The 26,995-nt window shown below is 39.3% G+C and overlaps 4 protein-coding genes across 4 annotated transcripts; 3 read left to right on the top strand and 1 right to left on the bottom strand.

Annotated features, from left to right (window-relative positions):
• Positions 1-322: 322 nt before the first annotated feature.
• On the bottom strand, positions 323-6,079 carry LOC111604757. Its single transcript, XM_023322947.1, has 7 exons — positions 5,998-6,079; positions 2,725-3,415; positions 1,806-1,920; positions 961-1,186; positions 724-901; positions 533-669; positions 323-473 (listed from the first exon to the last, which is right to left on the bottom strand). The coding sequence occupies exons 1-7, from the start codon at positions 6,077-6,079 to the stop codon at positions 343-345; spliced, it is 1,560 nt and encodes a 519-aa protein (XP_023178715.1). The 3' UTR covers positions 323-342.
• A 3,687-nt stretch (positions 6,080-9,766) lies between these two features.
• Positions 9,767-14,901, top strand: LOC111604765. The gene is made up of 6 exons (XM_023322963.2): positions 9,767-10,221; positions 11,813-12,384; positions 12,447-12,627; positions 13,137-13,517; positions 13,725-13,928; positions 13,992-14,901. The coding sequence occupies exons 2-6, from the start codon at positions 11,889-11,891 to the stop codon at positions 14,677-14,679; spliced, it is 1,950 nt and encodes a 649-aa protein (XP_023178731.2). The 5' UTR covers positions 9,767-10,221; positions 11,813-11,888; the 3' UTR covers positions 14,680-14,901.
• Positions 14,902-16,122: 1,221 nt separating this feature from the next.
• Positions 16,123-17,145, top strand: LOC111604775 (MICOS complex subunit MIC13 homolog QIL1). The gene is made up of 2 exons (XM_023322980.2): positions 16,123-16,423; positions 16,499-17,145. Exons 1-2 carry the CDS (start codon positions 16,413-16,415, stop codon positions 16,866-16,868), a joined length of 381 nt encoding a protein of 126 aa, XP_023178748.1. The 5' UTR covers positions 16,123-16,412; the 3' UTR covers positions 16,869-17,145.
• Positions 17,146-21,720: 4,575 nt separating this feature from the next.
• On the top strand, positions 21,721-26,515 carry LOC111604761 (glycine receptor subunit alpha-4). Its single transcript, XM_023322953.2, has 7 exons — positions 21,721-22,503; positions 24,515-24,642; positions 24,703-25,110; positions 25,173-25,331; positions 25,388-25,543; positions 25,605-25,984; positions 26,048-26,515. Exons 1-7 carry the CDS (start codon positions 22,436-22,438, stop codon positions 26,294-26,296), a joined length of 1,548 nt encoding a protein of 515 aa, XP_023178721.1. The 5' UTR covers positions 21,721-22,435; the 3' UTR covers positions 26,297-26,515.
• The last annotated feature ends 480 nt before the right edge of the window (positions 26,516-26,995 follow it).

Below are 26,995 nucleotides of genomic sequence, written 5' to 3'. Positions count from 1 at the left end.
AAGTTTATGTGTGCTTTTACATGTACAAATCGAACGAATAGCAAAAGAATAAATGAATACATTATATCATTTTAATAGGCATTCACTTATAGTATACTTGCTTATAACAACAATTCAGTTTATTTATTTGAACTTATTTCGTTTTAATTTAAACTTAGTTTTTAGTTATTTCTAATAACTTCTCGCTATGTGTCTGTCTATCCAAAATCTTTACAATTAATTAACAAAAATGTACACAAGAAGACTACCAGGAGAACAATTTATGCCTATATCATATTTATTCATTTATTTATATATATATATATGTGTGTATATATGTCTAGTTAGGCGTCTTTGTTAACTTTACCTGGATGTAAAAACTGTTGTGCTGGCGATCCATCGCAGCAGCAGTAGGAAATACAGTCCAATTATATATTGCCAGTTGGCATGGCCACCAGCTGCACCACCATGATGCAGCTCAGCGAAACTTTCGCCTAAATGCAGTGAAAGTATATCAAATATTTTGCATAGTTTTATAGATATCAATGCTTACCATTTAGTATATGCACTACTATCGTGAAATTTTGATATTCGCTTATGGAACAGGTATAATTCCCGGAATCAGCTTTATGAATCTTAGCAATGGATAAAGTGGAATTCGCACCATCTTCCATCAGTTCGGTTTTAACACTAGGAATAAATGAATTGTTCATATGAGTGCAACTTCGGATATATTGAACCTACCTAACGCCGCCTCGCGTTACATCATAGTTGAGCACATTTTCGCTATGCTTCCAATAAACAACGGCGCTGGTCATAGCCACATTCCGCACCACACAGGACAGCTGCAACGTGGAATCGATTTCATAGTATTTCTCCTGCAGCGGATCGCCGTACTCATCCACAATCATCACCTTTGGAGCTGTGAAGCAAGTAAATAGACTTGAGTGAAGCATAATTTCACTTCTTCGTATCACTTACCATTCACATGCAAATTAATTTGGATAACGCGGGGCGGATGCGTTGAGATCTGACATTCATAGGTCGCCTCATCGTCTTTTTTAACATTTATGATTTTCAGTCGCCAATTGTTGGGATATTGAAACTCCATTTTGTAGCGCTTATCCCCGGTGTAGGCGTGCAGACCCACAGTTAATAAGTCCAAAGCATTCTCCTCATTTTGCGCACTGCGACGCACCCAGGAGACCTGTGAATAGCATTAACAATGTAGCGGTCGGTTGGTTTTTACTAATAATGGAATTTATACTACGGTTTTTTTGTCTAATTACTACAGCTGTCTTGCATTTATGAGTATCGCATAGAAGGGCATAATATGGATTAAATTATGAAAATCGTGTAGAAACTAAACTCCTTTGTTCTTTCTATATCTGTCTCTCTCTCTGCATATCTTTCAATCTATCTTCCTTTCTCTTTCTAAATTCCTTCACCTTTTCTCGCTGTCTCTCTCTTACTATAACCCTCTTCCCGTTTCTCCCTCTCCAACTCCCACTCCCCCCTTCTCTTTCTCTTTCTTTCTGTCTCACCGTTCTGCGCCATAAGGCGCCATCTCCTCAGTATATTCGTTCTTTTTCCCGTCTGTTTCCCTCACCCATTTCATAATTTATATCTACTGCCTTTCTATGCGATTTTCACGTAACCAAGCAATAGCTCCTACAACTATTTAAGCTTCAGTAGCTGCAAGTTTTTTAATACATTTTCGTATGTCGTCATAAATTTCTGAGCAGCACTCCTCGATTTGACATATCTCAGAGCCTTAAGCCTGTTTCATAAAGCCAGACGAGTTTATAGTAAGTAGCTATGCTTACAGTCTTATCTTGCAGCAATGAAATTCTGCAATTTAAATGAATGCTGCTACCCGCCTGAACAGTCATATTTGTTGGTTGTCCAACGCGCTGCACGTCCTCAAAATGGGGCCCATATCTGTAAGGAAAGCGAGCATGTGAGATGTAAGTAAAAGGCAAACATGTATTCGTATATATATATGTATATATAGTATGCATTTTTATTGGTCAGCAGGTGTGTGTAAGTAAGCCTACACACACATGCTCCTTATACTTAATGTTTATTGCTTGTAGCAAAAGTCTTAAAAACTTAAGTTTTCAAAATGTTTTACACAGCAAACGACCTTCATTCAGTAAACTGTTCGGGGGTGGTGGGCTTGGTTTACCGTTCACTTTTTAGAGAGGGCTCGCCACAAGTATATGGTTGAATTGCATAAAGTCTATTTACAAACTATTATGAAAATTATAGATTTGCTGTGTAATTATAGTAGCCTATAAAAACTGTATTCCTATAATAGAAAAGGCTTTTAATAGGGCTCAACAATGAGTGAAGTATACGATGTTCCTAAATGATACAAATGAATTGCCTAAATTATATGCTATCTATTTCAAAGAAACTGAAGGAAATAAAGAAAGTTTTTTAATTGGATTTGATTTAGAGTCGAATATCTGAAATATGTATTTCATAATGCAGAATGAGAATTTAAAATGAATTTCGTTTACTTCAGAAGAATTATTAAAGCTTGACACGATACAAAACCCTTAATAAAGTCTCTGTTGTTAGGGTTTCATGTAAGACTTCAATAAGTTCCTAAACAAAAAACAAAAAGCCAAAGTAAAGACTAGAAAAAAATAAATGATAATAAAAAACATCAACGAGCTCTTAAAATATTTTAAAAAAGTTTCCAGACTTAAAAAACTTTAGGAACATTCGGAAACCCACCTCTGATCGTGATGATGATGTTTGTTGGCGGCAGAGAAGGTATCGAAGATATAGTTGAGCATTGGTGCATCGGTTTTCTGCGGCTTGGGCAGTATGTATTTGCTCTCCACCTTCTTGGCTGAGGTGCGTACATGGGTCTTGTTCGCTGCGGATGCTGTGGCTAGGGTTGGCGCTATCAAGGACCCATTGGCAGCGACCTGTTGGCTGTCGGTGTTAGCTGCTGTTGTTGGTGCTGCTGTTGCTGGGGCATTTCCATTGACGCGCTGTGAGCCAATTTGTTGAAACGTGGCACCACCAGTTGTGGCGCCACCGATGCTGATGGCGTTCTTCAGACTTGATGCGTTCTTTTCGCGCTGCACAGTAACGGCAGTTGGGGCTCTGGCCGTTGATGTTTGGTGCGAACTAAGCTGCGATAAGGACAATAAATCTTGTGTTTTTGCATTCATTAGTTGTCTGCCAATGGATGCTGCGGCCGGCGTGGCTGCCGTTGCTGGCTCTGCTCCCGCATTTTTCTCATTCGTCGGCTCTGTCTGCGACTCCTGCCCCTGGCCCTGCCCCTGTCCCTGTTCCATGGCCATGACGTAATCCTCGGCCGACTTTTCAACGTCATCAGCATCGGCATCAAAGCCAATACCAGCCTCGACAGCAGCTGCTCCCGCAGCGGCATAGGAATTATCGATTTCATTGGAATCTATGTCGCATAATGAAAGACAAGCAAAATTGAGTTTAAGGACATTTGGCCAACTAGTTAGATGAACAAATTACACGCTCTGTTGTGACAGCTTTAAGCCATATTTCATGTTGAGTGTATTGAGTGGGGAAGGTTAGCTGAGATTCAATAATGTATCTATATACTTCTATGGATCTGTTAAGTCGAATGTATTTGTATTGTCTATATGGAATATTTGTAAAGTTTTCTAAAGGAATCATGACAGAAATTCTAACTATTTATCTATATCTAGCATATATGTATCTGTAGAAAAAATCTTTCCATATACAGATTCTATGCTGTTCTTCTTTTAATCTCTCATAGTCTATTTTATTCTATTCATATTCCTATTCCTATTCTACCTATTTCTAGTTCCATTTATACATTAGTCTTCCTTCGTTTCTATTTTAGTCTAGTCCATCTTGGAACCATATCTATAGATCTCGTAACATATGATCTTTATATGATCTATATAACATTTGAGCTCGCATTAGGCATATAGTTTGATTGATTGATCAAAGTGTAGTCTGATAGCTCTCTTCATAAAGAACGATTTAATCAGTTCTAAAGAGTATTTTATTCAATGAACATTTTTAAAATGAGAGCTAAGGTTTTTCGTAATTATAGCTCGTCTCCTTTTCAACTTCCTTTCTCTTTCTTTCAGAACTTTCAAGGAAAGCTCTATAACTCTCAGCAATTTGCAATTTGCTTCTATTGAGGGTATTTAGTTTTCGTCACGCCCACTCATATCTTTGTTTCTTCATCTAACTGCGACTTGATTAATATGTTGTAATAAAGTTTCAGCATTGGCGGGAACGTTTTGTTCTTTTCTTTTATTTTTCTCCGCTTTTCCGACGCGGGGGTCAACTGTGTTCGTGTTAGGTTAAAGCTGCCAACGATTTCGAGCATTTCGTAAGCTTTTCAAAAAATTACTTTAGAGATTAATGAGTCTATAAATAACAGGCTACACGTCAATGATCTTGCTTTAGTTCGTTCTTCTCTCTCTCTCTCTCTATCTCTCTTTCTCTCGCTCTATTATTTATGATGCGTGTTTAACACATAATAGCTGGGGAAAACATAACAGAACATGCTGCTACCTTATAATATATGGTAACAATTGCTAACTGCCGCTTAAAGCAGGTGCTTTTGTTTTAACGGCGAGACAAATTGGAGCTCTTAAAAGTATGCTATTCGCTAAGCGTTGTATATGGCCGGCTTCATTTTTGATGTAAACTAAGCAAAGCAAAGTCTTGCCAAAAGTTTGGATTTCGATTGCCAACAGTTTCAAGTTGCCTTAGCTGCAGCATAGTTAGCCAAGAGTTGAGTCGTGGTGGTTTCTTCAATTAGCAGAGGATAGTTTACGTATGACAACACATTTCAGTTTGTAGTTTTACTATGAAGCAGCTGCCTTGCTATATGTCATACCTTAAAGCTGAATTCTACTTGCGATTTGTGTGCCCTGAACCCCTGAGAGGCTTGGCAGACGCTATAAACTATATATATTCATGTTCAGGACAACGAGCTGAATCCATTTAGCGCTGTCCGTCTGTATGTCTAACGTTTGTCGGTAAGTATGAAGCAGTCATCTCAGACTCTTGACTTGAGTTTTCTTTTGTGGGTACAAGTTTTTTTTAAAAATATCTATAGTTATTTCCCTTTTAGTGTTATTGATTGAAAACAATTTTGAAATTAAGTTATTAAATTATATCTAATACGGCTGAAAAGCGAGAGTCTCCAAAGTTTGTATTTAGTTTTATAAATATTTTATACAATTTTGATTTTTCTTATATTTTGGATACCAGGACAGCTGCGACTTGAGCTTTCTTACTTTTTCTAAAATTAATTCCTATATATTTATTTTTGAGCATTTAATCTTTTATTATATTGTTCGACTTTGTGCAAAGCTCTGCAACTGGCATTGACTACCACAGAGTCTGTCTGTGGCTGTGCATTTAAATGAAAGATTGACAAACGTCGATTAGCTGAAGACTTTTCAAAAGTCCTCTTCATCTATTGCTTTAGAAGTTTATAGTTGTTTTCTCTTTTAGAGTGCTTATCTCTTAACGTTTTATATATTAAGGTCTCTGTGCTGTTTACTGCAGCTGCCCTAAGTTGAATATAGTTTGGCTGATTTCAGGAGTTGCCCTTGAAGCGTTGTTCTATGAAATATCTAATGATATATGCTGACCTCACATCATTTCAGCCCAACTTAAATATATGCCTAAGTGTTGCCTGCTCATGAGCTGAAATCTAATTAGCAGCTGACAATCTATAGATGCTGAATGGAATTGGCAAACTGAAAAGGTCACTAATAGCCCTGACCTTGGAAGCTAACCTTTTCCTAGCAATGTAGAGTGACATTCAAAAAGGGAGTTAAAGCATTGGAAATTGGAAAAATTCCGATGAAAAATGCCATTGATACTCTCAGTTGTTGAAGCATAGATAACCCTAGAGCTTCCTGCTCATAAATATATTACACAGGTAAAGTGGCAGCTGGGTTGTGCAATTAGCAGCTGACAGTCTATGGACAGTTACAAAAATGTAGTTGGTATGTAGTTGCTTACCGTAGCCAGCACGTAACGTGGTTGCCAGCTGCAGGGTGTGTGTGGGTGTGTGTGTGCTTAATTGAAGTCCGGCTGTTGTCATTGTTGCAGCAGCCGCAGCAGCAGCAGCAACAATTGCTGCCTCCGCACTGACAGCAGCCGCAGCCAGCATCGAGGAATCGTAATCTGTGGGCAGTTCCTCCGAGCGCTGGCGAGTGGGTTGGACCTGGGCCTGGACCTGAAGCAAACCACTGCCCATGGCACTAGCGGTGCAAACGATGGTTGTTATTAGTATAAATAATTGTATTAAATTGCAAATGAAACATTCAGTTTGGCGTGCTGTAGCTGCAGTAGTTGTCGCTGTTGTGGCTTCAAGCGTTTGTTTTGGGTTCGTTTCGGGTTTAATGCGTGTTGTTGTTGCTGCTGCCGTTGTTGCACTTAAACGCATTTTGTATTCGTGAATTCCTGCGTGGAATTTGCCTTAACTAAAACACATTTCACAAACTGCATTTGAGCTCGTTGTTTTTTGCACCACTTCGCCCTTGCTGCGCCACTTAATGCAATTGTTATTGTTATTGTTATTGTTTTCAGTTTTTCGTCTTTCGCTTTCCCTTTTCAGTTTTTAGTTTTTAGCTTTTTCAGTTTTTAGCTGTTGTTCAGATTGGTTTTGGTGTTTTGTTACATTTGCATTTGTGGCCTTAGATTGTGTTTGGATTTTACATAATTGAATATGTTAATTTATTAACAATTTATTTGTAATTGCATTGAAATGTTTGATTTGTGGTTGTTGCTCGTTTTTGTTAAATATTTAATGCATTTTTTTGATAGCTGAAATTAATTAGAAAATCATAAAATCTAAAATGAATTGATTCGATATGAGTTTGCTTTATGTGTGTATATAACTATGATATGTCTGTTATGTTTGGCGAGTGACCCAAATAGTAGTTTTCCATAACAGACAGGCGGACAGACAGACGAGCAGACGAACAGACATGTGTTCGACTTGCCATGACAGCAAAGCCTCTTTACCATAAACTATTTTCTATTTTCTTTTTTCTTTTTTTTGGCAGCTGCTTTTATGCAGCATATATGTTGCACATACATGTTACCATTTCGCATACGTATTTGCATTAAGCTCACATTACACAAGCGACATAAAAGCAAACCAAAATACACAATTAGAAAGGTTTTTGGCGCCAACAACTGCATAATAGTTGTCTAAAAATCGCACATATTTAATAATTAATGCTTGAATAAATCAGTGGTTGCTATAATAGATCTAACTGTAGATCTATTCATAAGCAGATCAATCTATCTGTTGTTCTATCTATTTGTAGATACATTTATATGTTGACATATTTATCTGTAGCTTAATCTATTAGTCAATCTATCTGTAGATACATTTAACTGTATCTTTAGATTCATATATTTGTAGATACATTTATCTATAGCTTAACCTATTTGTAGAGTAATAAATCTATTGATACAGTTATCTGTATCTCAATCTATTTGTATATTTATCAATCTGTTGATATATTTGTCTGTAGCCCAGTCTACTTATAGATCAATCTTTCTGTACATATGAAGATCAATTTATTTTTAATTGCATCTATCTGTATCTTATTTTATGAAACGATTAATTTATCTGTAGTTCAATCTATCTGTTGATCAATAGGTGTCTGCCTCCCAAGCTTGCTCATTTAAGCTCAAATTTTTGCTTGACATTTAGAATAGTAGAAATGTTGATTATAAATTTTAAATCTTATTAGTCACGACTCCAATGAGATTAGCTATATAATTCTACATTTCTAGACAGAGCTCGTACATAAAGATATTTAATTTCATTTGTCAAACTTAGTAGTAGCAAAAGCTAAGCTGCATAAAAACTTCTGATTTACCAGGCTTCCAGTAAGCTTAATCCTTTAAGTCTAACAACTTTATTTGATATGGAAATACATGAGTATATATACTTAAAACCTGAGTTCTTCAGATTCTGCTATATCTAATTAAATATGTATGCTGGTAGAGACATTGCACAAAAGCCAATAGACTCCGCTAACGTGCTGAACGAGCATAAACAAACAATTGTCAGGGCATGTTGCAAGTTGTTCCTATTACAATTTGCATTGATAATCAGGGCGCGAAGCTGATTGGTAAAAATCAACAGACATAAAGCAGCTGTCCACTCAGACATAAACAAGAAACCGCAAGCTATTTGAGTCAGTAAAAAATGGAAAATATGTTCGAGGCAGTCAAGAGCATTAATGGCTTTCTAGACCGAAACGTGGATTTGTTAGAGTTTTCTTATTTACTTTATATAGTAACATATATATATATATATATATATTTATGTATATAAAGATAGCCGCGTTTGTTAAAGAAACAATTTCAATTTCACAAACGACGCCCACAACAAATTTTCTTGAGGGCATAAAAAAAAGAAGCGCGACAGCAAATCCCCTTTATGAGCAACGCCCAAATTTCCTTCCTTCCTTTATTTTATATTTTGTTGTGTTTTTGCTTTCGATTCTTTATGATTCTGCGAAAGCGCTTTGAATTTAACGGAACGGAATATTTATTTTTATTGTTTAACTTGGCACAAATCACTTGACAACTATAGAATATTTAATATATATAATTTTTTGTTTTATTTTCTTTGTATTTATTTTGATGTTATTACAATCTCATGGCATGCACACTGAAATTAGCATATCCTTTGCACGGCACAACTTTCGTTAGAATATCAAATCTAAATAGTTTGCGCATTCACATGGTATTACACGCAAGTTGACTTTTTTTTTGGTATTGGTTTAGGGTTTTTGGTTGGTTTTGGGCTACGTCTCTAGACGCCTCTGCGACTCGAATAGTACGACGTCAAGATGTTCGTTGTTCCGTTGCTGTTCAAGCGTTTTGTTTAGTCGGAGCGTGTTTTGGTTGGGAACGTCAAGACGCCGTTACACTTCGTTTATGACTGTCCATCTGCAGGCAGCCAAATCAGTTGGATTGTTGAATTTGAATTGTTGTTGACTTGCCGAACTCATCAAAACAGCGAAATCTCTGCCAATGCCTCGTTTACAGACTCGGCTTATGCCTGGGGTAGTTGGAGCAACGAAAGCTTCCTTCGTTCAGCTTGTCGTGTGTTGAGTTTCACATTTCCGAATTGGCTAGGGGGCTGAGTGGTGAGAAAGTTAGGTATAAATTCGGTAAAGCAGTGCATATGAAGGGGTCGGAATGGTCTTTATAAAGTTTATATGTGAAATATATTTAAATTATTTTTTCTTGTAGTGTGAAGTGCATGGATTAAGGAGTTATGTATCTCTTTAACTAGTTTTATCATATATAAAATGCAACAAATTTGCTATACCTTTAAGCTAAGACTTCTGTGCTTCCTTATATCTCTAAAATATAAGTTACATTTATTTTATTCTTTATTTCGAGTTCTTTGCAACGTTTTTTAATTAAATACATTTAAAATCTCTGATATATTACAAAATATTTATATTATAATTATATTCATAAGAAAGGCGCAGTGTACGCAGCTTATACTATTCATTTTATAAGTTAATTCAGACATCTTATACGTATAACAGCTACAAGCTGCCCAAAGATGGCGCCACTTGCCACACGCATAATTTTTATGCCTTTACGCACTGCTTACAGAGCGCACTCGAACTGCTCTCTTTCCCTCAGCCTCTCTCCCTATCTAATACACGCTCTCTATTTAGGCCAAATCTCCACCTGGTGCTGTTGTGTCTTTTGTGTTATCAGAAATGCTTGGATGCTGGTCGGTGGCAGACGTCCTTCGTCCTTGACAGAGTTTGACCGTAGGCGAATGCCAGTTGCTGCAAATAGTTTAAAGTGCGAAAACGTCTCGGTTGAATGAAAAAATTTAAAGTTTAGCTCACAATATACATACAAGCGCAGGCCAAGGCATGTGAAAAGAATAAAACAAAAGCGAATATTGGCCAAGTTATTGTTTGTTTTTTACATTTTTTATAATTAAGACAAAGCAGCCAACAAAAGACAAGTGAAGCGTTCTAATGAATACCTAAGTATACACACACACACCTATACCTATACCTATACATATAAACGTGAAAAGAAAAGTTGTTTTAGGTCAAACAAAAGAACAAAAAAAAAAGAAAACTTCCCAACGCTAACAAAAAAACCAGGCAAAATGAAAATCTGTTGGAAAAGCGTTTAAGGCCGCACAAGAAAATTAAGAATCAATTGAAGCTGAGACGCGTAAGTAATTAATTATGCATGGTATGTGCGTGAGTGTGCGTGTGTGTGTGTGTGTGTGTGTTGTGATTCTATACAGTTGACAGTTATATAAAGGTACGAGTGTCTAGAAAATGGTTGGCACTCTGGGTACACTTATGTCTCGTTCAATTAGCAGGTGTCTGCAGAGCTCAAACTGTCAGCCAGTCAGCCAGCCAGCTGCATGAAAAGCTTGTTATCAGATCCTTCAGCTGCCTCCAGTTGGGATTTGCACTAATTGTGCGGATGCCTTGCCTGCTATGCGTGCATGTGTGTGTGTGTGTGTGTGTGTGTGTTTTGCTACAAGTGGCTGCTGTTGTTGTTCTAGGAGATCTGTTTGCAGCTATTCTTGGCTTCTTGGCACTGACATTGTTGTTGTTATTGTTGACTCTTGTCTTGTTGTGTGCACAATTAGTTCACTGCACACACACACACACACACACTCGCACACACTCAGCGCATACTTGAACTGCGTTCTCTCTAAACAGCCTCGAGTCACGCACAGATGACCTCACTGTACAGTAGACAAACAACAGGTGGATGTAGCAAGTCCTTAACAACTGTTTGCTATTGGAAACTCTCTAGTGTCTCGCATTAGTTTTTTAGTAACTTGTGTTGCCGAGAGCATTTTTTGTTGTTGGCCATAAAAGCTAAGTGGGAAGGGCTTAGATTTGGGCATGCCCACTATTTGTATACCCTGCAGCAGTTAAACAAGTTGAACAAAGTTGAAAGAGGTTAGACACACAGGTGATTTGCACCTATTTGTAAGCCAAGCATAAGGACATTTTCAAAAGTGCGATAGGGAAATGTGAAGAGAAAAGGTATGGAAAGAATTGAGGGGAAATGCTTGGAAGCGGCAAGGAAATATGTAAGAAAAGAGATAAGAGAAACTGCACAGGAAGAAATAAATGATAAAATACGAAGGAGGTAAGACATGAGTTCAGGAAGAAGACAAAGGACTAGACTTAAGGAGAACTAGGGCTATAAAATGAAGTAAAGGAAAGCGTTAGGGAAGAGGCTACAGTAAATTGAGTAAGAGCTATAGAATGTTCTAAGCCATAACCCTACCCGAGGGCTGTTTAAGGACGACGCGTCCGACGTAAGGAAAGCAGCGAAGGCAGCATTAGGAGAGAAGTGTCCTCTTTAATTTTAACTCTCTTCTAGTCAGCTCATCAAATTATAATATTTTAATTCAGCTTTTCCAGCGTAACTAAAATATTTGAAGAAAAAGTAAATTTTATTTGAAAAGTTTTTCAGTTCCAGTCAAATTTCTCCTTGCTTACCTTAAGTCTGCTCTTATGTGGGGCGAATCTCAGCTTGGTATTTGAATATTCTGAGCTTTTACTACAGATACCAGCTCAAAAATAATAAGTCTATGGCTGAGAGCTTAGTCCCACGCCAAATATTATAATTTAAATACAAGTTCAGTTAATTTAAGCATTCATTTTAAGTTTTGAGAGATCTGCTTATGTTCCCCATGCTCTACCTTCAGCTAAGGCTCAAGGAACAATCGAGCTGATTGTGTGATTCAGAAATTCTTGCCCAGCTAATGGCAGCCTTTGTTTTTGCCCTGCAGCGTTGCATCCGTTGATGAGTAGCTGCTGGTTGGCTATAAATACACCACAGGGCGAGACGTCGATGTGGTTGTAAGAATGCCATCGCGTCGCAGCGGTGGTGTGGGCACCACACGGCGCAAGCACTCGCTGGGCAATCTACGGCGCGCCCATCCGGCCTCGGGTGCCACGTGGAATGTGCAGGTGGTGCGCGGCAAGATGTCCTCGAAGTGCTTGTGGCACGCGTGTCGGGCGCTAATCTTGGGCCTGGCCCTGATGCTGGTGGGCGCTGGCATGGCCACGCTCGGCTACTATGCGGATCACCTATCGATGGGCTCTGAGCTGCGCGGCAATGTGACGGTGCGCGTGAAGAACGATCTGAAGGGCTTCCATTTGAACAACTTCGCCTATGTGGGACCCATTGTGATGGGCTTCGGCGGCTTCATTGTGGTGGCCTCCTGTGTGATGACCTTCGAGGCACGCGACTCGGCGGCTAAGGTGGTGCCGGCCAGGCTGCGTGCCGGCGCTGGCAGCTGTAACAAGTCTGCGACACGCAGCAATCAGGGCAGCTCCGCCTCGCAGCGCCGTGGCATGGGTAAGTAACTGAGACGTCGACTTGAAGCTGACATCGCTGCTCACGGCTAGCTATTTGTGCAGGTGCTCAGTATCAGTCGACGCGCTGGGATCAGCACTTCGGCGTCTTTCGCTCCTCGCCCGGCGATCCACATCAGCAGCTGCAGGCGGTGGCTGGTGCACCCGGCTCCGGGCAAACGCAGGCGCAGCCCTTCGATCGCGAAGCTCTCACCGCCGAGCTCATCAAGTTCTCCAAGTCGCTCAGGTACTTAACGTTAGATACCGTACATACAATTGTCTAACCATTTAGCAGTCATAGAAGCATCGCATTTTGTAAAATTTGTATATAAGAAATTTGTAAATACTCGCAATTGGCTGCCTCATTGCATATCTCTTTCTCTCTCACACGCACACACACACATATATATATATATACATACACACACACACACACACTCTCTCTCTGTTTCTGCCTGCTTTGCATCCACCCATTAGCGCATCCGCACGCTTTTCGCCAAAGCTGCGCCGTCTCACGTTCACAGGTTCCGTGCCCGATTTGTCCACCATCCATGCAAACGCTCATCCAAACGCCTGCATCGACACTAATCACTCCAATCTGTTCATGCCGCTGGAACAACAACTGCAACTGCAACAACTACAACAACTGCAACTCCTCCAACAACAACAACAATTTTGTTGCAAACGGCATCATCATCATCATCGCCATCACCAACACAAACAACGCAAACAACAACAACAATCGTGCTCGAGCAGCAGCGTTCGTCGCGTACGCCAAAACCGCACCGCGGCGGCCAGTGGCTCGGCAGGCGTGGCTGGGGGCGTTGCTGGTGCCGCTGGCTCCAATGCACGCCTCATCAGCAACTCATCCAGTTTGATACAGCGCGCTACCAGAGAGTATTCCACGTGCACGCTGCTGCAGCCGCCTGCAGCGAGCCGCGTTTATTGGCAGGCCTCGTCCTTTGACGGCGGCATGGGCGGGGCGACAGGGGCCAGCCACAGCACTGCGGGCAGCGAGAAGCGCGCCGAGCGCAATAAACGCTCGGATACGGCAAAGCGTCATGTGCTGGCACGCCAGCGACCCATCGAGCACGAGGAGGCGGCGCGGGAACGTTGCAGTCCACTGGGACACAGGCGGTAAGTGCGTTTAACAACACTACACACACTATGCAGTTGCTAGCCAACACTGCTTGCTTGAAAGCTTACAAAAATTTGGATAATTTTGAACTTGTTGCTGCGATAAATGCGCTTTACAGCAATGCATTTAGTTAGCCAGTTTCGAAGAGCTTTGAAAGCTTCTGAAAGCTTTTCCATAATCTTTGCTTACAATCTCCACATTTCCAGCAACTCTACCATGTCGGACTCCTCATACAGCGGCCGCTGGACGGCACGTTGTGCTTCGGTGGCGAGTCGCACCTCGAGCATTGACTCGCGGCGCGTTCAGGTGGATCTGCACAGTCCGGAAGTGATGCCCAAGTCGATACTGCGCTCACCCAAGCGCTACAGTTCCGGTCCCTCGGCAACGCCATCCGTTGATAAGGAGTTCCGGTAGGTGTTCTTATCATAGCACAAAACTTGCCTAACTGTCTGTTGTTCAACTATGCACAACAGGAGCCAATTGTCTGTGTGCTCGGAGCCGCCTCCCCCAGTGCGTCAATTGTCGGGACAGTCGAGCATGGAGCCGGCTGTGCCGGAGGAGAGCGTCGAGCTAATCGATGAGCGTATGCCCATGGAGTGCGTCAGCAACAGCAACAGCAACATCAACAGCGTCTCCTACAGCGAGATAACGGAGCTGGTGCATCACACGCACAGCTTGCCCCCGAAGAAACAGCGTCCCGACTTTCTGCCACTGGGCGGCAGCGCGGCTCAGCAGCAGCAGCAAGAGCAGCAGCAGCAGCCGAAATCAAATCCAGCGACGCTTTATAGAAGCAACAGCTCACGGCAATTCTATCGGCCCAAGCCGGGCATAGCCAAGGATCGCGATGATTCGGTATTCTATATACGCTCCTTGGAGCGCGGCGGCAGCTCCGCAAGCAACGATGAGCACATGTACGACTCCTTAAAGGTCATCAATGAGCGTCGTTCCACGTTGCTCAAGGCCGATTCACAGAGCTCCTTGGGCTCCGCGGAGCGCAAGCTGAGCAGCTTTTCGCTCAAAATGCCTGACATAACGGAACGCGAGAATTCCATAGATATAGAGGATGGACCTGCACCACCTCCACCCACAACTACAGCACAGCCAAAGTTGGCTGAAGACTCACCAAAAGAAGAGCTTGAGAAAATCCAAAATGAAACCTAAACAAATTGAAATTGATGTAGATAATTATAAACGTGTCTGTTGTATTGATAAGGTGTATTGAATACGTAGTAACCGCTAGCCAACGACAGTTACTTTAGCACAGATCTATTGTTACGTAACGTTCGACGATAACTGACATTTTTGATAAACTTGCAACACAAATTGGGACACCGAAAATTGAATTTAAGTTTAGCATAGAAACCGTCTAATACGATAAAGATCTCAACCAAAAAAAAACAAATACAAATTCTTCCCTTCGTTTTCGACTCTTAAAATCTAAAAAAAGAAACGAGTGTTAGCTGTGTTATATAACGATTCTAACTAACTACGTATTGTTATCTGTGTTGCCCTAGGCGCTAATCGATGTATTGAAGAACATAAAAAACAAACAAATAATAACTATTTTATATGTCTATGTGTTGAATTGTTAATATACTACAGAGAAAGAAGAAAATTCGATAAATATTATATTGTTATAATTTCAATGAGCTTTTAATAAGTAAGCTCTATGAATCTATTGCCCGTTACCTCTTTACTCTTTCCTGTTTCCTGTGTAAACTATATAAACTAATTCCATGGAATAGCAATTCGAAATTGTACATAAGCTACTATATAATAATGCAATCAGCTTACAAGCGAAGACTGATGTTTCGTAAATTTATGTTCTATACGAAAGTTCTCAAAAGAAAAAGTCAATTTTTGTTCAAATACAATGAAAAGCAATAAGGAATTAGGAAAGTTATTTATAGCGCACGCAGTGCATATGAGGGCAACGAAAAGCTGATCATAATTAATGGAAAAACAGAATAATAGCATATTATGTTTGAAGAAGTGTTCCACCAACCCAAATATCACCAGACTTTTGGTTTTCTATAGCTTCAAAGCCGAAAGGCAATAAACCAACAAAAAATATCAGAAGAAAACTTTCATCCGAAGTAATTTCCACCAACGTAATTATTGATAATCATATATAACAATTATGTGAAACATATATAAATATATATATATACTTTACATAATACTTATACACACATAAATATGTATTTTATATCTGAGTGTTAATTTATAAAACAAATTCGAACGCAAACAAATGTTTCTTAATCCATGTTTCTTATGAATGTGTTGAGCAAAACAAAACAAAGCAAAACTTATTTATGAAGGAATTTGTACTTATGAAAAAAAAAAAAACAAAAATATGAAGAAAAAAAGAGTAAGCAAAAATTTAAAAAATGTTATATGTACTCATTATTGATGTGCGAAAAGTTTTATATTAACTGTTTATTGCATGAGAGATCCACATTCATTAGAGATGCAAAACAATATTTATATTAATAAAAGGAATTATATATGTGTGTTAAAACTGATTTCTTAGTGTTGATTTAGACATCAAAGTTTATTTGTTTCTATGAAATTGAATTTTTATATTTTTATTACAAATTTTGCTAACGGACTTTTTAATTCGTTAAGTGTGCAGTATATTTTTATATTATTGTTGGTGTGGAGCAGTGTTGCGGAGTGTGGAGTGTGGAGCAATTCTGTTAGTTAACATAGGTCTGGTAAACGCAATGTTAGCTTGCATCACGAATTGTTGTCTGTGCCATACACACAATTTCGCGGAAATCACAATTAATAGAAATTGACGACCTACGACCAGACTTGGCCAAGTCTGGAATTAAAAAATAATCTGCCCAACACACTTCCCCTTCCGTAGTATATAAGCAAAGAACAGCAACATGGTATTCGGGTAAGTTTCAGCAGATTGGCTTCGCGAAAATTACGTAACCTTAAAACTAATAAATTGATTATTGTATTTATGAAGACTCCTGGTACGCGGTGGCCTGGTCGCTGGCGCTGTCTACTACACCCGTAAGGCAGGCGTCTGGGGCAATACGGAGCAAACGGATAAACTCTACAACGATGTCAAGGGCCAGCTTAGTCCGTATGTACAGCAGGCCAAGAACAAGCTGCCATTCGAGCTGCCACAGCTGCCCAAGGTGGGCGAAATGCGCTTCCTAGCCAAACACTATTACAACGAGGGCGTGAAGAACTCATTCCGGTTTGTTCATATGTTGCCCTGCTACGCGGGCCGAGGCCTCAAGAAGTTGAAAGATACATTTGAAGATTTTGCCAAATCACCAGCAATCGCAGCCAGCGAGCACCAACAGCACGCGCAGCAAGCGGCGAAGTAGGCCAACATCTGCTTTCCTTATCCATTCGATAGAAGGCTGTTTTCATGTTAGTTCATAGTTAGTATATTGAATACACTATGTTTGTGTAATAATTTCCCACGAAATCAATTAGCGAGCGGCTGCTCTGCGGGAAAATCGAAGATGTCAAGAGCAAGACTCTTGCTATAAAATACTTATTTACCTCTAATTGTGGAATACTTAAGCGGATGTCGCTCGATCTTTTATGCTAGTAATAAACAATATTATCTTATAAGCGTGAAAGGCGCTCAAAAAATCGTATTAAATGATGATTTAATTTAAACCAAACCAAATTACAACCTTTTAGCAGCAGCATATATATATATATATATATATATATATATATATATATATATATACATATACTGTAAATGTATATACTATAAATCTTTCTCTAACCGTGTATTGTTTAAACTGTTCTATGACAGCATTTAAGCAGATAAAAAACTAGATTTCTAACAAAGAAATGCACTGAGAATTTTGTATTTGGATTACAAATAGATGACAATGTTGAAATAGTATCTGACTGGAGCAGAGTGTCAAGCAGACCGCGGTAAACCCCATGCAGTATCTAAAGGAATATAATTAGTCATAACTCATTAAAAATATCGCCAGAAATAAATTAAATATTCGAAGAGATAAAGCTGATGAATAATAAATTAGCTTCCAAATAGATTCTAATTAGTCTAAATCTGATTGGACCGCTTTCAATCGATCCGCTTATAACTTCGCTTTGTGTGCATTGTGTTTCTTTTTTGTTGAAGGTGTTAACTATTAGCGGTGTAAACATTGTGATGCTGTAAATTGTTAAGCAGTATAAGATAATGATTGATTGTTGTTAAACATGAAGAGAAGTAATAACAAATATGGGGTCGGTTGTGTCTCACTTACAGATAATTTCAAGGCTCTTAGCAGATTTTTCTGATTCAGACTACTTTGTCTCTTAGATTGAAATAAATACTCTTGATGTAGACTTTTTTCTGGCTGCTTGGTAGTACATATATATCTTTTTTTTTTATTTATTCTTATTTCTCTTATTAGATATATAGGCGTGTGTAGGTCGACTGCCAATGATTAGTAGATGAAGTCGCTAACTTGGGAGACATTTTCTTTTTGATTTAGAAACTCTTTTCCTTAACCTATTACAACGTAACCACTTCCCAAGATACCCGCCTTATAAATTTTCAAAAGGTATAACAATCAAAACATTGCGACAGGTTGAGCGCTGAAGCGTTTTGCCGGCAAATCGTCACTCAGCTGAGCGCATCTGAGTCGAGCGACTGACTCATTGATTAAGCTGTATGTGTGAAGGTTGTCGTTCGTTTGACATTTAAGAGATTACAAGCAATTACAACTATACAGCTTCCGTTTTTGAATGTGGTTCAGTAAGACAGAGATTACGCATACGCCGCATAGTCCAAATATCAGACTTGACTTTCTACGCCTTCGCCAGGCAAATAAACCAAAGCTAACAAATCGTATTATACAAAACAGACGTCACCTAGAAGCAAACGTGCGCCGCACACTGATAAGCAGCTGCCATATAGCTATATACATATATACTATATACGGTAGTCATGTCCCTAATTGTGGCAGACTCGAGTGCTGCCAGAAATAGTGATAAAAGCCCCGTTTAGGACAACTGCAGTGTTTCCATGTAACGGTCACTGGTTTAATTTTAGCAAACACTCGAGTCCCGTTCTGATTATCTGCGAACGAGTGCAAAATATGAATTTTGATTTGATTTCTTCGTCACGTCTATTTATGATGTTTGCCTATTCTATCTGTACCGCCGGCTATTTTTATTACCAGTATGTACTTGGCCTACAAGCACTTCTTAATTAATAAATTATTTATAAACTTTGCTTTGGTTTTTGTGCTCGTTTTTCGATTGCTGCTTTGCTGTTTTGCTTGCCCAGCTAAGCGGCATCAAATACAAGTAACTGTCGGTGTCATCTTCCGTATCGCTGACAGGCAGCAGATAAAAACTTACTACTTGCAACTTGCCCCGCCTACCCGCCGGGCTCACCCACACTGCTAGTTTGCCGTGAGTCATGCTATGGCAAAGATAATGTCTAGATCTTGGTACAGCATCTGCTGTTTGGTCATGCTGGTCGGCAAAAGTACAAAGCGATGTTACGGATCGAATTAAATCACAGGTAACGCAACAATTTCATTAATTTGTAAATAATTAAATTCGTTTCGGCAAGCGCAAATTGTCAATATTTGCTATTTTCGGCGACCCATAAAAATAAAGACAACAACATCAAGTACAACAAAAAAAAGTAAATAAATAAATGCTTAACCTCTAAATGGGCGAAAACATGCATACGCCATGTTGTGCCGCCACAACAAGCAACACCTCAGAGACCCACAATGATCTAGAGGCCGTAAAGAGAGTAAATGTTGTATGAGCATACACACGACTACACACACCCATACACACCCATACACGCGCAGCCTCAGTGATAAGAGAATTTCTTTCTGACATTGCGCATACGCCGCGCATGACGACACAAGAAAGCGTCTGATATTTATATAAATATGAAGAATAAATTGTGTCTATTTACCTATGGGCGAACAATAATTAAAAATGCTTTCTTGTTTAGTTTAATTAAAGTTCTGATAAAGCGAAAATATTCAGTTCACTTGTGTCAATAAGCAAATTGACGCAGATTCAAAGTACAATCTGCATACTAAAGTGCATGGAATAATCTAATGTCTGCGGCCTTACGCAGGAAATTGGAAGCGAAGCGGAACTCTTTGAAAAATGTGTGACACTGTTTTATTGCGCCTTTGTTGCAATTTACTAACTAATATTTGTTGAAACGTGTCCCAAACACATTTTATCTAACAGTCTAACAGCTTGTGTTAGATTGTGTCTACCGTTCAGTTGGCTTAAGAGCTTAAGTTTATGATGTGCTCTTTTTTTTTAGCTTTAGGCTATTTGGCCATATTTAAATAAATGTTATCTAATTGACGCGCGTCTTGTTGGCAAAAATATGAATCCACATTCATAGGAAGCGCAGCTATAAAATTAAAATATTTTTTTAAACGAGAGCTTGTTTTGAGTAAAAAGTATGAGTCGAGCTGGAAGTCAAAATCAAAGTGAAAAGCACAGAGTCTGCAGTGCGTAAATGAAGCTGCAAGCGAACATCGTCGTGGACAAGCGACAACTGATGCTGGACTCTCTGTATTAATCTTACCTGCTGCAAAGTTCTTGAGCCTTTGCCTTTAGCTAAGTGTCAGCCTGGAATATAGCTACGAGTGGAGTCATAAAGTTAAGCTTCAATTGAAGCTGTAGACAGAGAGTAGCTGAGGCGAGACCTATGGAAATTTCTAGCTCTCTATATTTCTTATCTTGGCTTTAGCGTCTGCATAGCTCGCTAATCTTTCGGCCGGGGCCTTGCATGTCAATGGAATTCTTACCAATAACTGGAATACCAAGTGTGAAACGAAGTCTAAATTAAGTTCAAAGGAAGCTCTAGGCCTGGACCTGGCATGGTAAATAAAATGAAGCGAAAAGCTCCAGCGAGTAGATAAACCAAGACAAATGCTAATTGGGACTTGCCTTTTCAGCCCTAGTTCACCAAAGTCAAGGCTTCTCTAAAATTTAACTACAGTTCAATTGGTAATTCGCTCAAGATATTGCCATTTGAGCATTCAATGCCTAGGCAAAGCTAAAAATCAATTAAACAAACAGCTCACAGCAAGAGACGATCTTGATCCGGGCTTTCAGCTACTGTCGCATCCAAGCGCAATGCTATTAACTCATTTTGCTTTTGTTATTGGCCATTTGTGATATTCAATTATTGTCACACATATTTCTATGTCACGTCGCGGATCGTTGTTCGTTGTTGCTGTTGTTTTTGTTGTAGTTGCTTATTGATTTGCCCATACAATGGCATTATGAGGGCGACCTTTAAGCATAAGCCGGCTGGCAGCATCGTATACAAAAAGTTTGTTCAACCAATAAAAAATCGCATAATCGATGATTGTTCTTCAATAATTGGAAGCTGATAAGACTTAAACAGTTTTCAAAAGTTTATTGAACTGCCACAACAAGTTATATAATTAATTTATATGCTACGCTTCATAATTAATTTGCTCAAATCATGTGCGTTTCGTTCAATTTGTTTAAGCAGCAACAGCGTAGCGTGTGCCTTGGGCAAATATTACAAACTGAAGCGAGCCAATCGCCAAGCGCCAAGTGCTAATCGCTTAATTACAATTCGATGCGAAACACCTGAACACACACACAGACTCGCTCTCTCTAGTGTGTGTGTGTGTATGCTAATGCTGCATCTGTCCAAATGCTGCAGCAATTTGCACATTTGCTAATTGTTGATGTGCATTAATTATATATTTTGTTCTATTATTTATTTGCGTTGACTAGAACGCATTTCCAAGATTTGGACCGGTTTCATATATACTTATGTAACGCTTCCGATATCTGCTATAGATATTATATGTGGTCTTTCAAGCAATACCCACTGAAAAGATGAGTAAGATGTGTGTGCTAATGTCAAGCAAATGGAATGTGGGGCAGTCATCAACTTCAATTTATATATATTACATTCATTTGTATATACTCTTCAAAGACCAGATAGAATCAATAAATTAGCTAATCAGCTCTTAAGACTTAAGTACTTAAGATGACTTGCATTTACGTTGAAGAGATATAAATCATGCGCTCTGCCACTCATGTCGTGGCTATGCCGCAGCTATGCTGGCATTTGCTCATATTACAGGGCAACTGCGAGTCGTTCATCTTAGTGGCTGTGGCTTTGGCCGCTGATGCTGCGGCCAGTTTATAAGTGAGACGATCTCCAGCGACCCTGCGTTGTTGCCTTTTCGCTGTTCGATAGCTAACAACGTAGCAGACCGGGAATACCTTCAGAAGCCGACAAAAACGAGAGTCAAGCTGGTGTTGTTGTTGCCGTTGTTGGCTGGCTGTCTTATCAGCAAACCGAACACACACACAACACTTTTCTCTGTTCATTTTTTTGGATAACTGCGGCAAGTTACAGACAATTTTCGCTAGCTTCCAGCTCAGCTGCTCAGTCGCTCGACTGCTCAGCTGCTCAATTGCTCACCTGTTCAGGCACTCAGCTGCTGAGCATTCGGCTCAGTGCTTTGTGAGTGTTCGACGCCGACGTCGACGCCGCCGACAAAAAACGACGGCAGCAGCGCAATCAGGTATTTCTGCGAGGCGCAAACGCGACGTGAGATCAAAGCGCCAACGACTAGCAACAGGTCCACGTCCTCGCCATTAGAACTTAAACCCAAATAAAATATAAATTAAAATCACAATATTCAAATCAATTAAATTTATGAAATAAATAAAGCGCATTCGGATCGATTGATTGGAAGTGAATGTGTAGCGAAGCGAGGATAAAAAAAGATCGTGTGCCAATCGAGCCGAGGTGACAAAGCAACTGTTCAAGTGTTTCAAAATATCAAAACATGAGCATTATGCAAATCGAATAAATTAAGTAAAGTGCTGACAAAAAAAAAAACAACAACAACAGAAACACAATTTCTAGAAAATGAAGCGACAGTTGATAAAATTATTGCTCATAACATTCATATGCGGCAACGTACAAACGACTTTTGGGTAAGTAAATTTAATTGAATTCTCGCTAGATAGGAAATAGCCGCAAAGTAATATCTAGATATTTGACATAGAGTCATCATATTTCCGCTCTCTTTAGTCTACTAAAGAAATGCTGATAGTAATTTTAATTTCTTACCGAATTTACAAATAGAGTCAGCGAGTGCTGCCAGAAAAGGCAAAACAACTCAGGCTGATAAAACTAAATAGCATTGATATGTTTCCATTTGTCAGATACAACCAATTTATACAGCGATTCGGCCAAAAATAGCTAATTGAAATTTTTGCCATCACAATGCTTTGTGCTCTTTGTTTCTGCTTCTCTTGTGAGCTGCTATCCTAGCTCTTTGTTTTGCTTTGTATATTTGGAATTTGTTTCTTTTTTGTTTTTTTTTTTTTTATCTGCAGTTAAAAGTGAAAATTTCTACATCTACGTTAGCTTTTCTATATAAAATTGTTTACATTATCTGTTACACAACTGATAAAACTGATAAGAAATAAGAAATTGCTGCAGTTTGTTGTAAAGAACATGTTTCCTTATGCTGTAAGATGATAAAGACCAAAAGATTGCCGGGAATACCAGTTGGTTATCAAATTGAATATCAAAATTATTTACATAGAAGATGTTACAACAACTGATAACTCAAGTAAATAATATATTATTTATATATTTTTTGTAATATATTAAAAAGCTACATTACGTTTGGGAGCTGCCCCATAAATATGCCGCCGACGCCATTAAGCAAATATTTACATAATTTGAAGGCGCAAAAATAGAGAGAAAATACAAAAATTTACTACGTTTCGCCTGAGTTTTTTTTTATAATTAATTCAAACCTTCTTTCGGTGCTCAGATGTTGAAGGTTAGAGAGCTAATGGAAAATTATTATCTGGCATTAAATGCAATGTCAATAGGTAAATATTTAAAAGCAAACCAGAAATAAACGAGCTACCGTAGTTTATTTATGGATTTTCTGGTTAGGGATCAGGCCAAGTGCAGTAATTGAATTGGTATGCTCATGTAACAACAACAGCAACGGTAACACAATAAGCAGGTTAAACAATGAAAATATTAGTTATAATGGCAAGCAAATATCTCACAGACTTAGCTCCAAATGAGTTTGAACAGCTGCCCAATGGCTGGGCCCCTCGGCTCCGCCCAACTAAATGGGCCAAATGCCAATAACAATTGGCAATTGCCAATATAGCTAACTTTGCTTAAAAGTCGCTTACATATTTGAATTAACTACAAATATTTATTTTTTATATTTAAGAGTTAATTGCAAACAGTTGCAATTTAATATAAATCAACTGACCGACGACAAAGTTTAAAAACAATAAACATGAAATCCCATAAAACTCAAAATAAATAAATCAATTTGATTTTAAAAAGATTTTGAGCAAAAAAATTGCATAAATACAAAATGTTAATTAACAAGTGTAAGACTCATATTACTCATACGCCGCATGTACACTCAAAGCACAGGGCTTCAAATATGTAAATAATAGAGTTGTATTTTAAATACTTAAGCAAAAAACATATTTATATATATATAAATAAATATGTGATTGGATATTGCGTAGGCATTAGAGTTGTTGCGGCGTTTGCCATTATTACTTATACGCAGCGTTGGCTCCAAATGAGAATTCATAATTGTTATACAAGAGTTTTAGTATTTAAATATGTATAAAGAAACATATATGAGAATAAAAAACAAATAAATTCATATATAAATATTTATTTAAATAACTCGAGTCTCTTAGCTCATTCACTAGTTGCTTACATTACTCATACGCCATGTGAGCCTTCCAGTATGCAAATATATGCAAATCGATTAATTCTAAAAGTTAAAAAGAAAATAGGAATATATAAACATATTAACACACATAAATATGTAAAGCGAAATAAGTAAACCCAGCTAATGCTCAAGCCTTACGCTATTAGCTTACATTACTCATACGCCGCATTAGCTTCGACTCGACTAGTTCATTTACCTTTTTGTTTATCTTTCAGCGCCGCCAATGATAGCAATGTGGACGAGAACTGTCCAACGCTGGCCAATGCGGACAGCCTACAATATACCGAGCTGATCCAAAGAATGACGCATGTCTGCCGCTACGATCGCTTGGAGCGGCCCATAGGCAAGTGGCGCAGCATTGGCCTAAGCAAACTTCCATTTCTAACTGCTTTAATCTTTGCAGAATATGACCAGATAACGTCTAAGCGTCTGCCCATTGTGGTCAAGCTGCGCATCTATGTATACCTGCTGCAGAATCTGAATTCGGACCTGCTGCAGTTCAAGATGCACGCCCTGCTGCAGCTGAGCTTCCAGGACAAGCGTCTGGCCTACAAGGAATTCGCGCCGGAGCGACACGAAACGATCTTGGGCCAGAAACATTTGAGCGAACGACTCTGGCTGCCGCACATCTTTTTTGCCAACGAACGAGAGTCCAGCATCTTGGGCACCGATGAGAAGGACGTGCTGACGTCCATATCGAGGGATGGCAATGTGATAATCTCGACACGCATTCAAGCCTCGCTCTACTGTTGGATGAACTTCAAGAAGTTCCCATTCGATCAGCAGTATTGCTCCACTGTGCTGGAGAGCTGTAAGTCAAAGAAGCTCTCTTATTGGTTAAAGAAACTCTTTAGCTTGTTCCTTACTCTCCAGGGATGTACAACACCTCCGATTTATTGCTGGAATGGGAGGATCGTGCGCCCATATCCTTTGATCCTGATATGCGACTCACTGAGTATAATCTGGGCCAGTATTGGCATAACACCTCCGTTGTGCTCTCCGATGAGGTCAACATGCGACATGGCGCCTTCCGTAAGTCTTGAAGAAGTGAAGCGATAATCTTTACTTTAAATTGAATTCTCTTATAGAGGGCAACTATAGCTCGCTTAGCTATACTGTGAACTTGCAGCGTGAGATTGGTTTCTACTTGCTGGACTACTACCTGCCCTCCATGATGATTGTGGCCATTTCATGGGTATCCTTCTGGCTGCAAGCTGATGCTTCCCCTCCACGCATAATGTTGGGTAAGCTAAGCAAATCAATTATCAATTATTCTAGTACTCAAGTGTGTCTCTTGCTCTTCAGGCACCAGCACCATGTTGTCCTTCATCACGTTGTCCTCATCGCAGAGCAAAACTCTGCCGAAGGTCAGCTACATTAAGGTGTCGGAAGTGTGGTTCATTGGCTGCACCTTCTTCATTTTCGGCAGCCTGGTGGAGTTCGCTTTCGTGAATACGATATGGCGGCGCAAGGAGAATATCGAGCTGAAGAAAGTTAATAGTAAATATATTATAAAATCTACATTGACGCCACGCCCCTCGCGACGACAGCTGGGCGGCAGTCTGAGCAACGAGTCCAGAGCGCGCTCCTGCTCCAGTTTGGACAATATTGTATCCAGCACGGAGAGCGTGCGCAATGGCAATGGTACAGTTAATCCTGGTTTCAACAACTATCTAACTGTTCATGTAAGTCAATATAGACAGAACTGAATTGTTGAGGTATTTATATAATCCCTTGAATTCCTACAGCCCAACTTGCCCATCATACGCACCGAATGCGCCGATACGCTCTCCGTATGCAGCGCGCGCTCCACCAATGATCACATTGTGGACATCGATAAGGATAAGGAGAAGGAGAAAGAGAAGGATGCGCCCACATTTACAACCATGACGCCGCAAGAGATTGCCATGTGGATTGATAGACGTTCCCGTCTGCTGTTTCCTGGCATGTTTTTGGCTTTCAATGCGCTTTACTGGATTTTTGTGTACTGTTTTTAAGCCCATATACACACACACATACACACACACATTTATATAAGTGTGAATTATCAACGCATGCAAACATTTGTTGCCATACGCTCATAATAATTACGTTTATTGTAATATGTATAAATTAGTTGTAAGCTGGATCATCTCATAGTCATAGTTGTACATACATCGCCCGAATCGTATAAAGACAATCCAAAAAAATAAATATTTTTAGTATAAAAAATCAGAAGAGGAAAATTGTGTTTATCTATTTGAATGTGCCGCTTCAGCGAAAAGTGTGACCGTATCTGGTAAGCATTACAAGCTTTTGATTGTCGTACTGCAAAGCTTACAACTGTAAGCTAACACAGCAGTAGATGGCGCTGAAGGCAACGGATGGTTGCTTAAGACAACCGCTAGGTGGCGGCATTTGCACGCTCATAATAAAACAAACGAACTTCAATTAAAATAATTACTATAGAATTGGTAACAATTTATGGCTAATTGAGCATAGTTATGTGATTTAGCCTAATTACTGTCATATTCCAAGAAAATTAATCAGCTTCATTTATTCGCATATTCAGTAATTAGCAGAGTAATCCCTCGAAGTTATTCTACGATTGGCGCTCATATCCGTTGCACTCAAATTTCCTGCTCGAGTTTGGTTCACTGCATCCAATAAGCAACGCCTTCTCCGCTCACTCACTTGAATTGGTATATCTTTAAGCT

The sequence above is a fragment of the Drosophila hydei genome, unplaced genomic scaffold (genome assembly GCF_003285905.1).
Source record: "Drosophila hydei strain 15085-1641.00,03,60 unplaced genomic scaffold, DhydRS2 tig00000001-arrow-pilon, whole genome shotgun sequence".
Lineage (NCBI taxonomy): Eukaryota > Metazoa > Arthropoda > Insecta > Diptera > Drosophilidae > Drosophila > Drosophila hydei.
The sequence above is the reverse complement of the archived record's forward strand: the minus strand, read 5'-3'. Positions and strand labels throughout refer to the sequence as shown.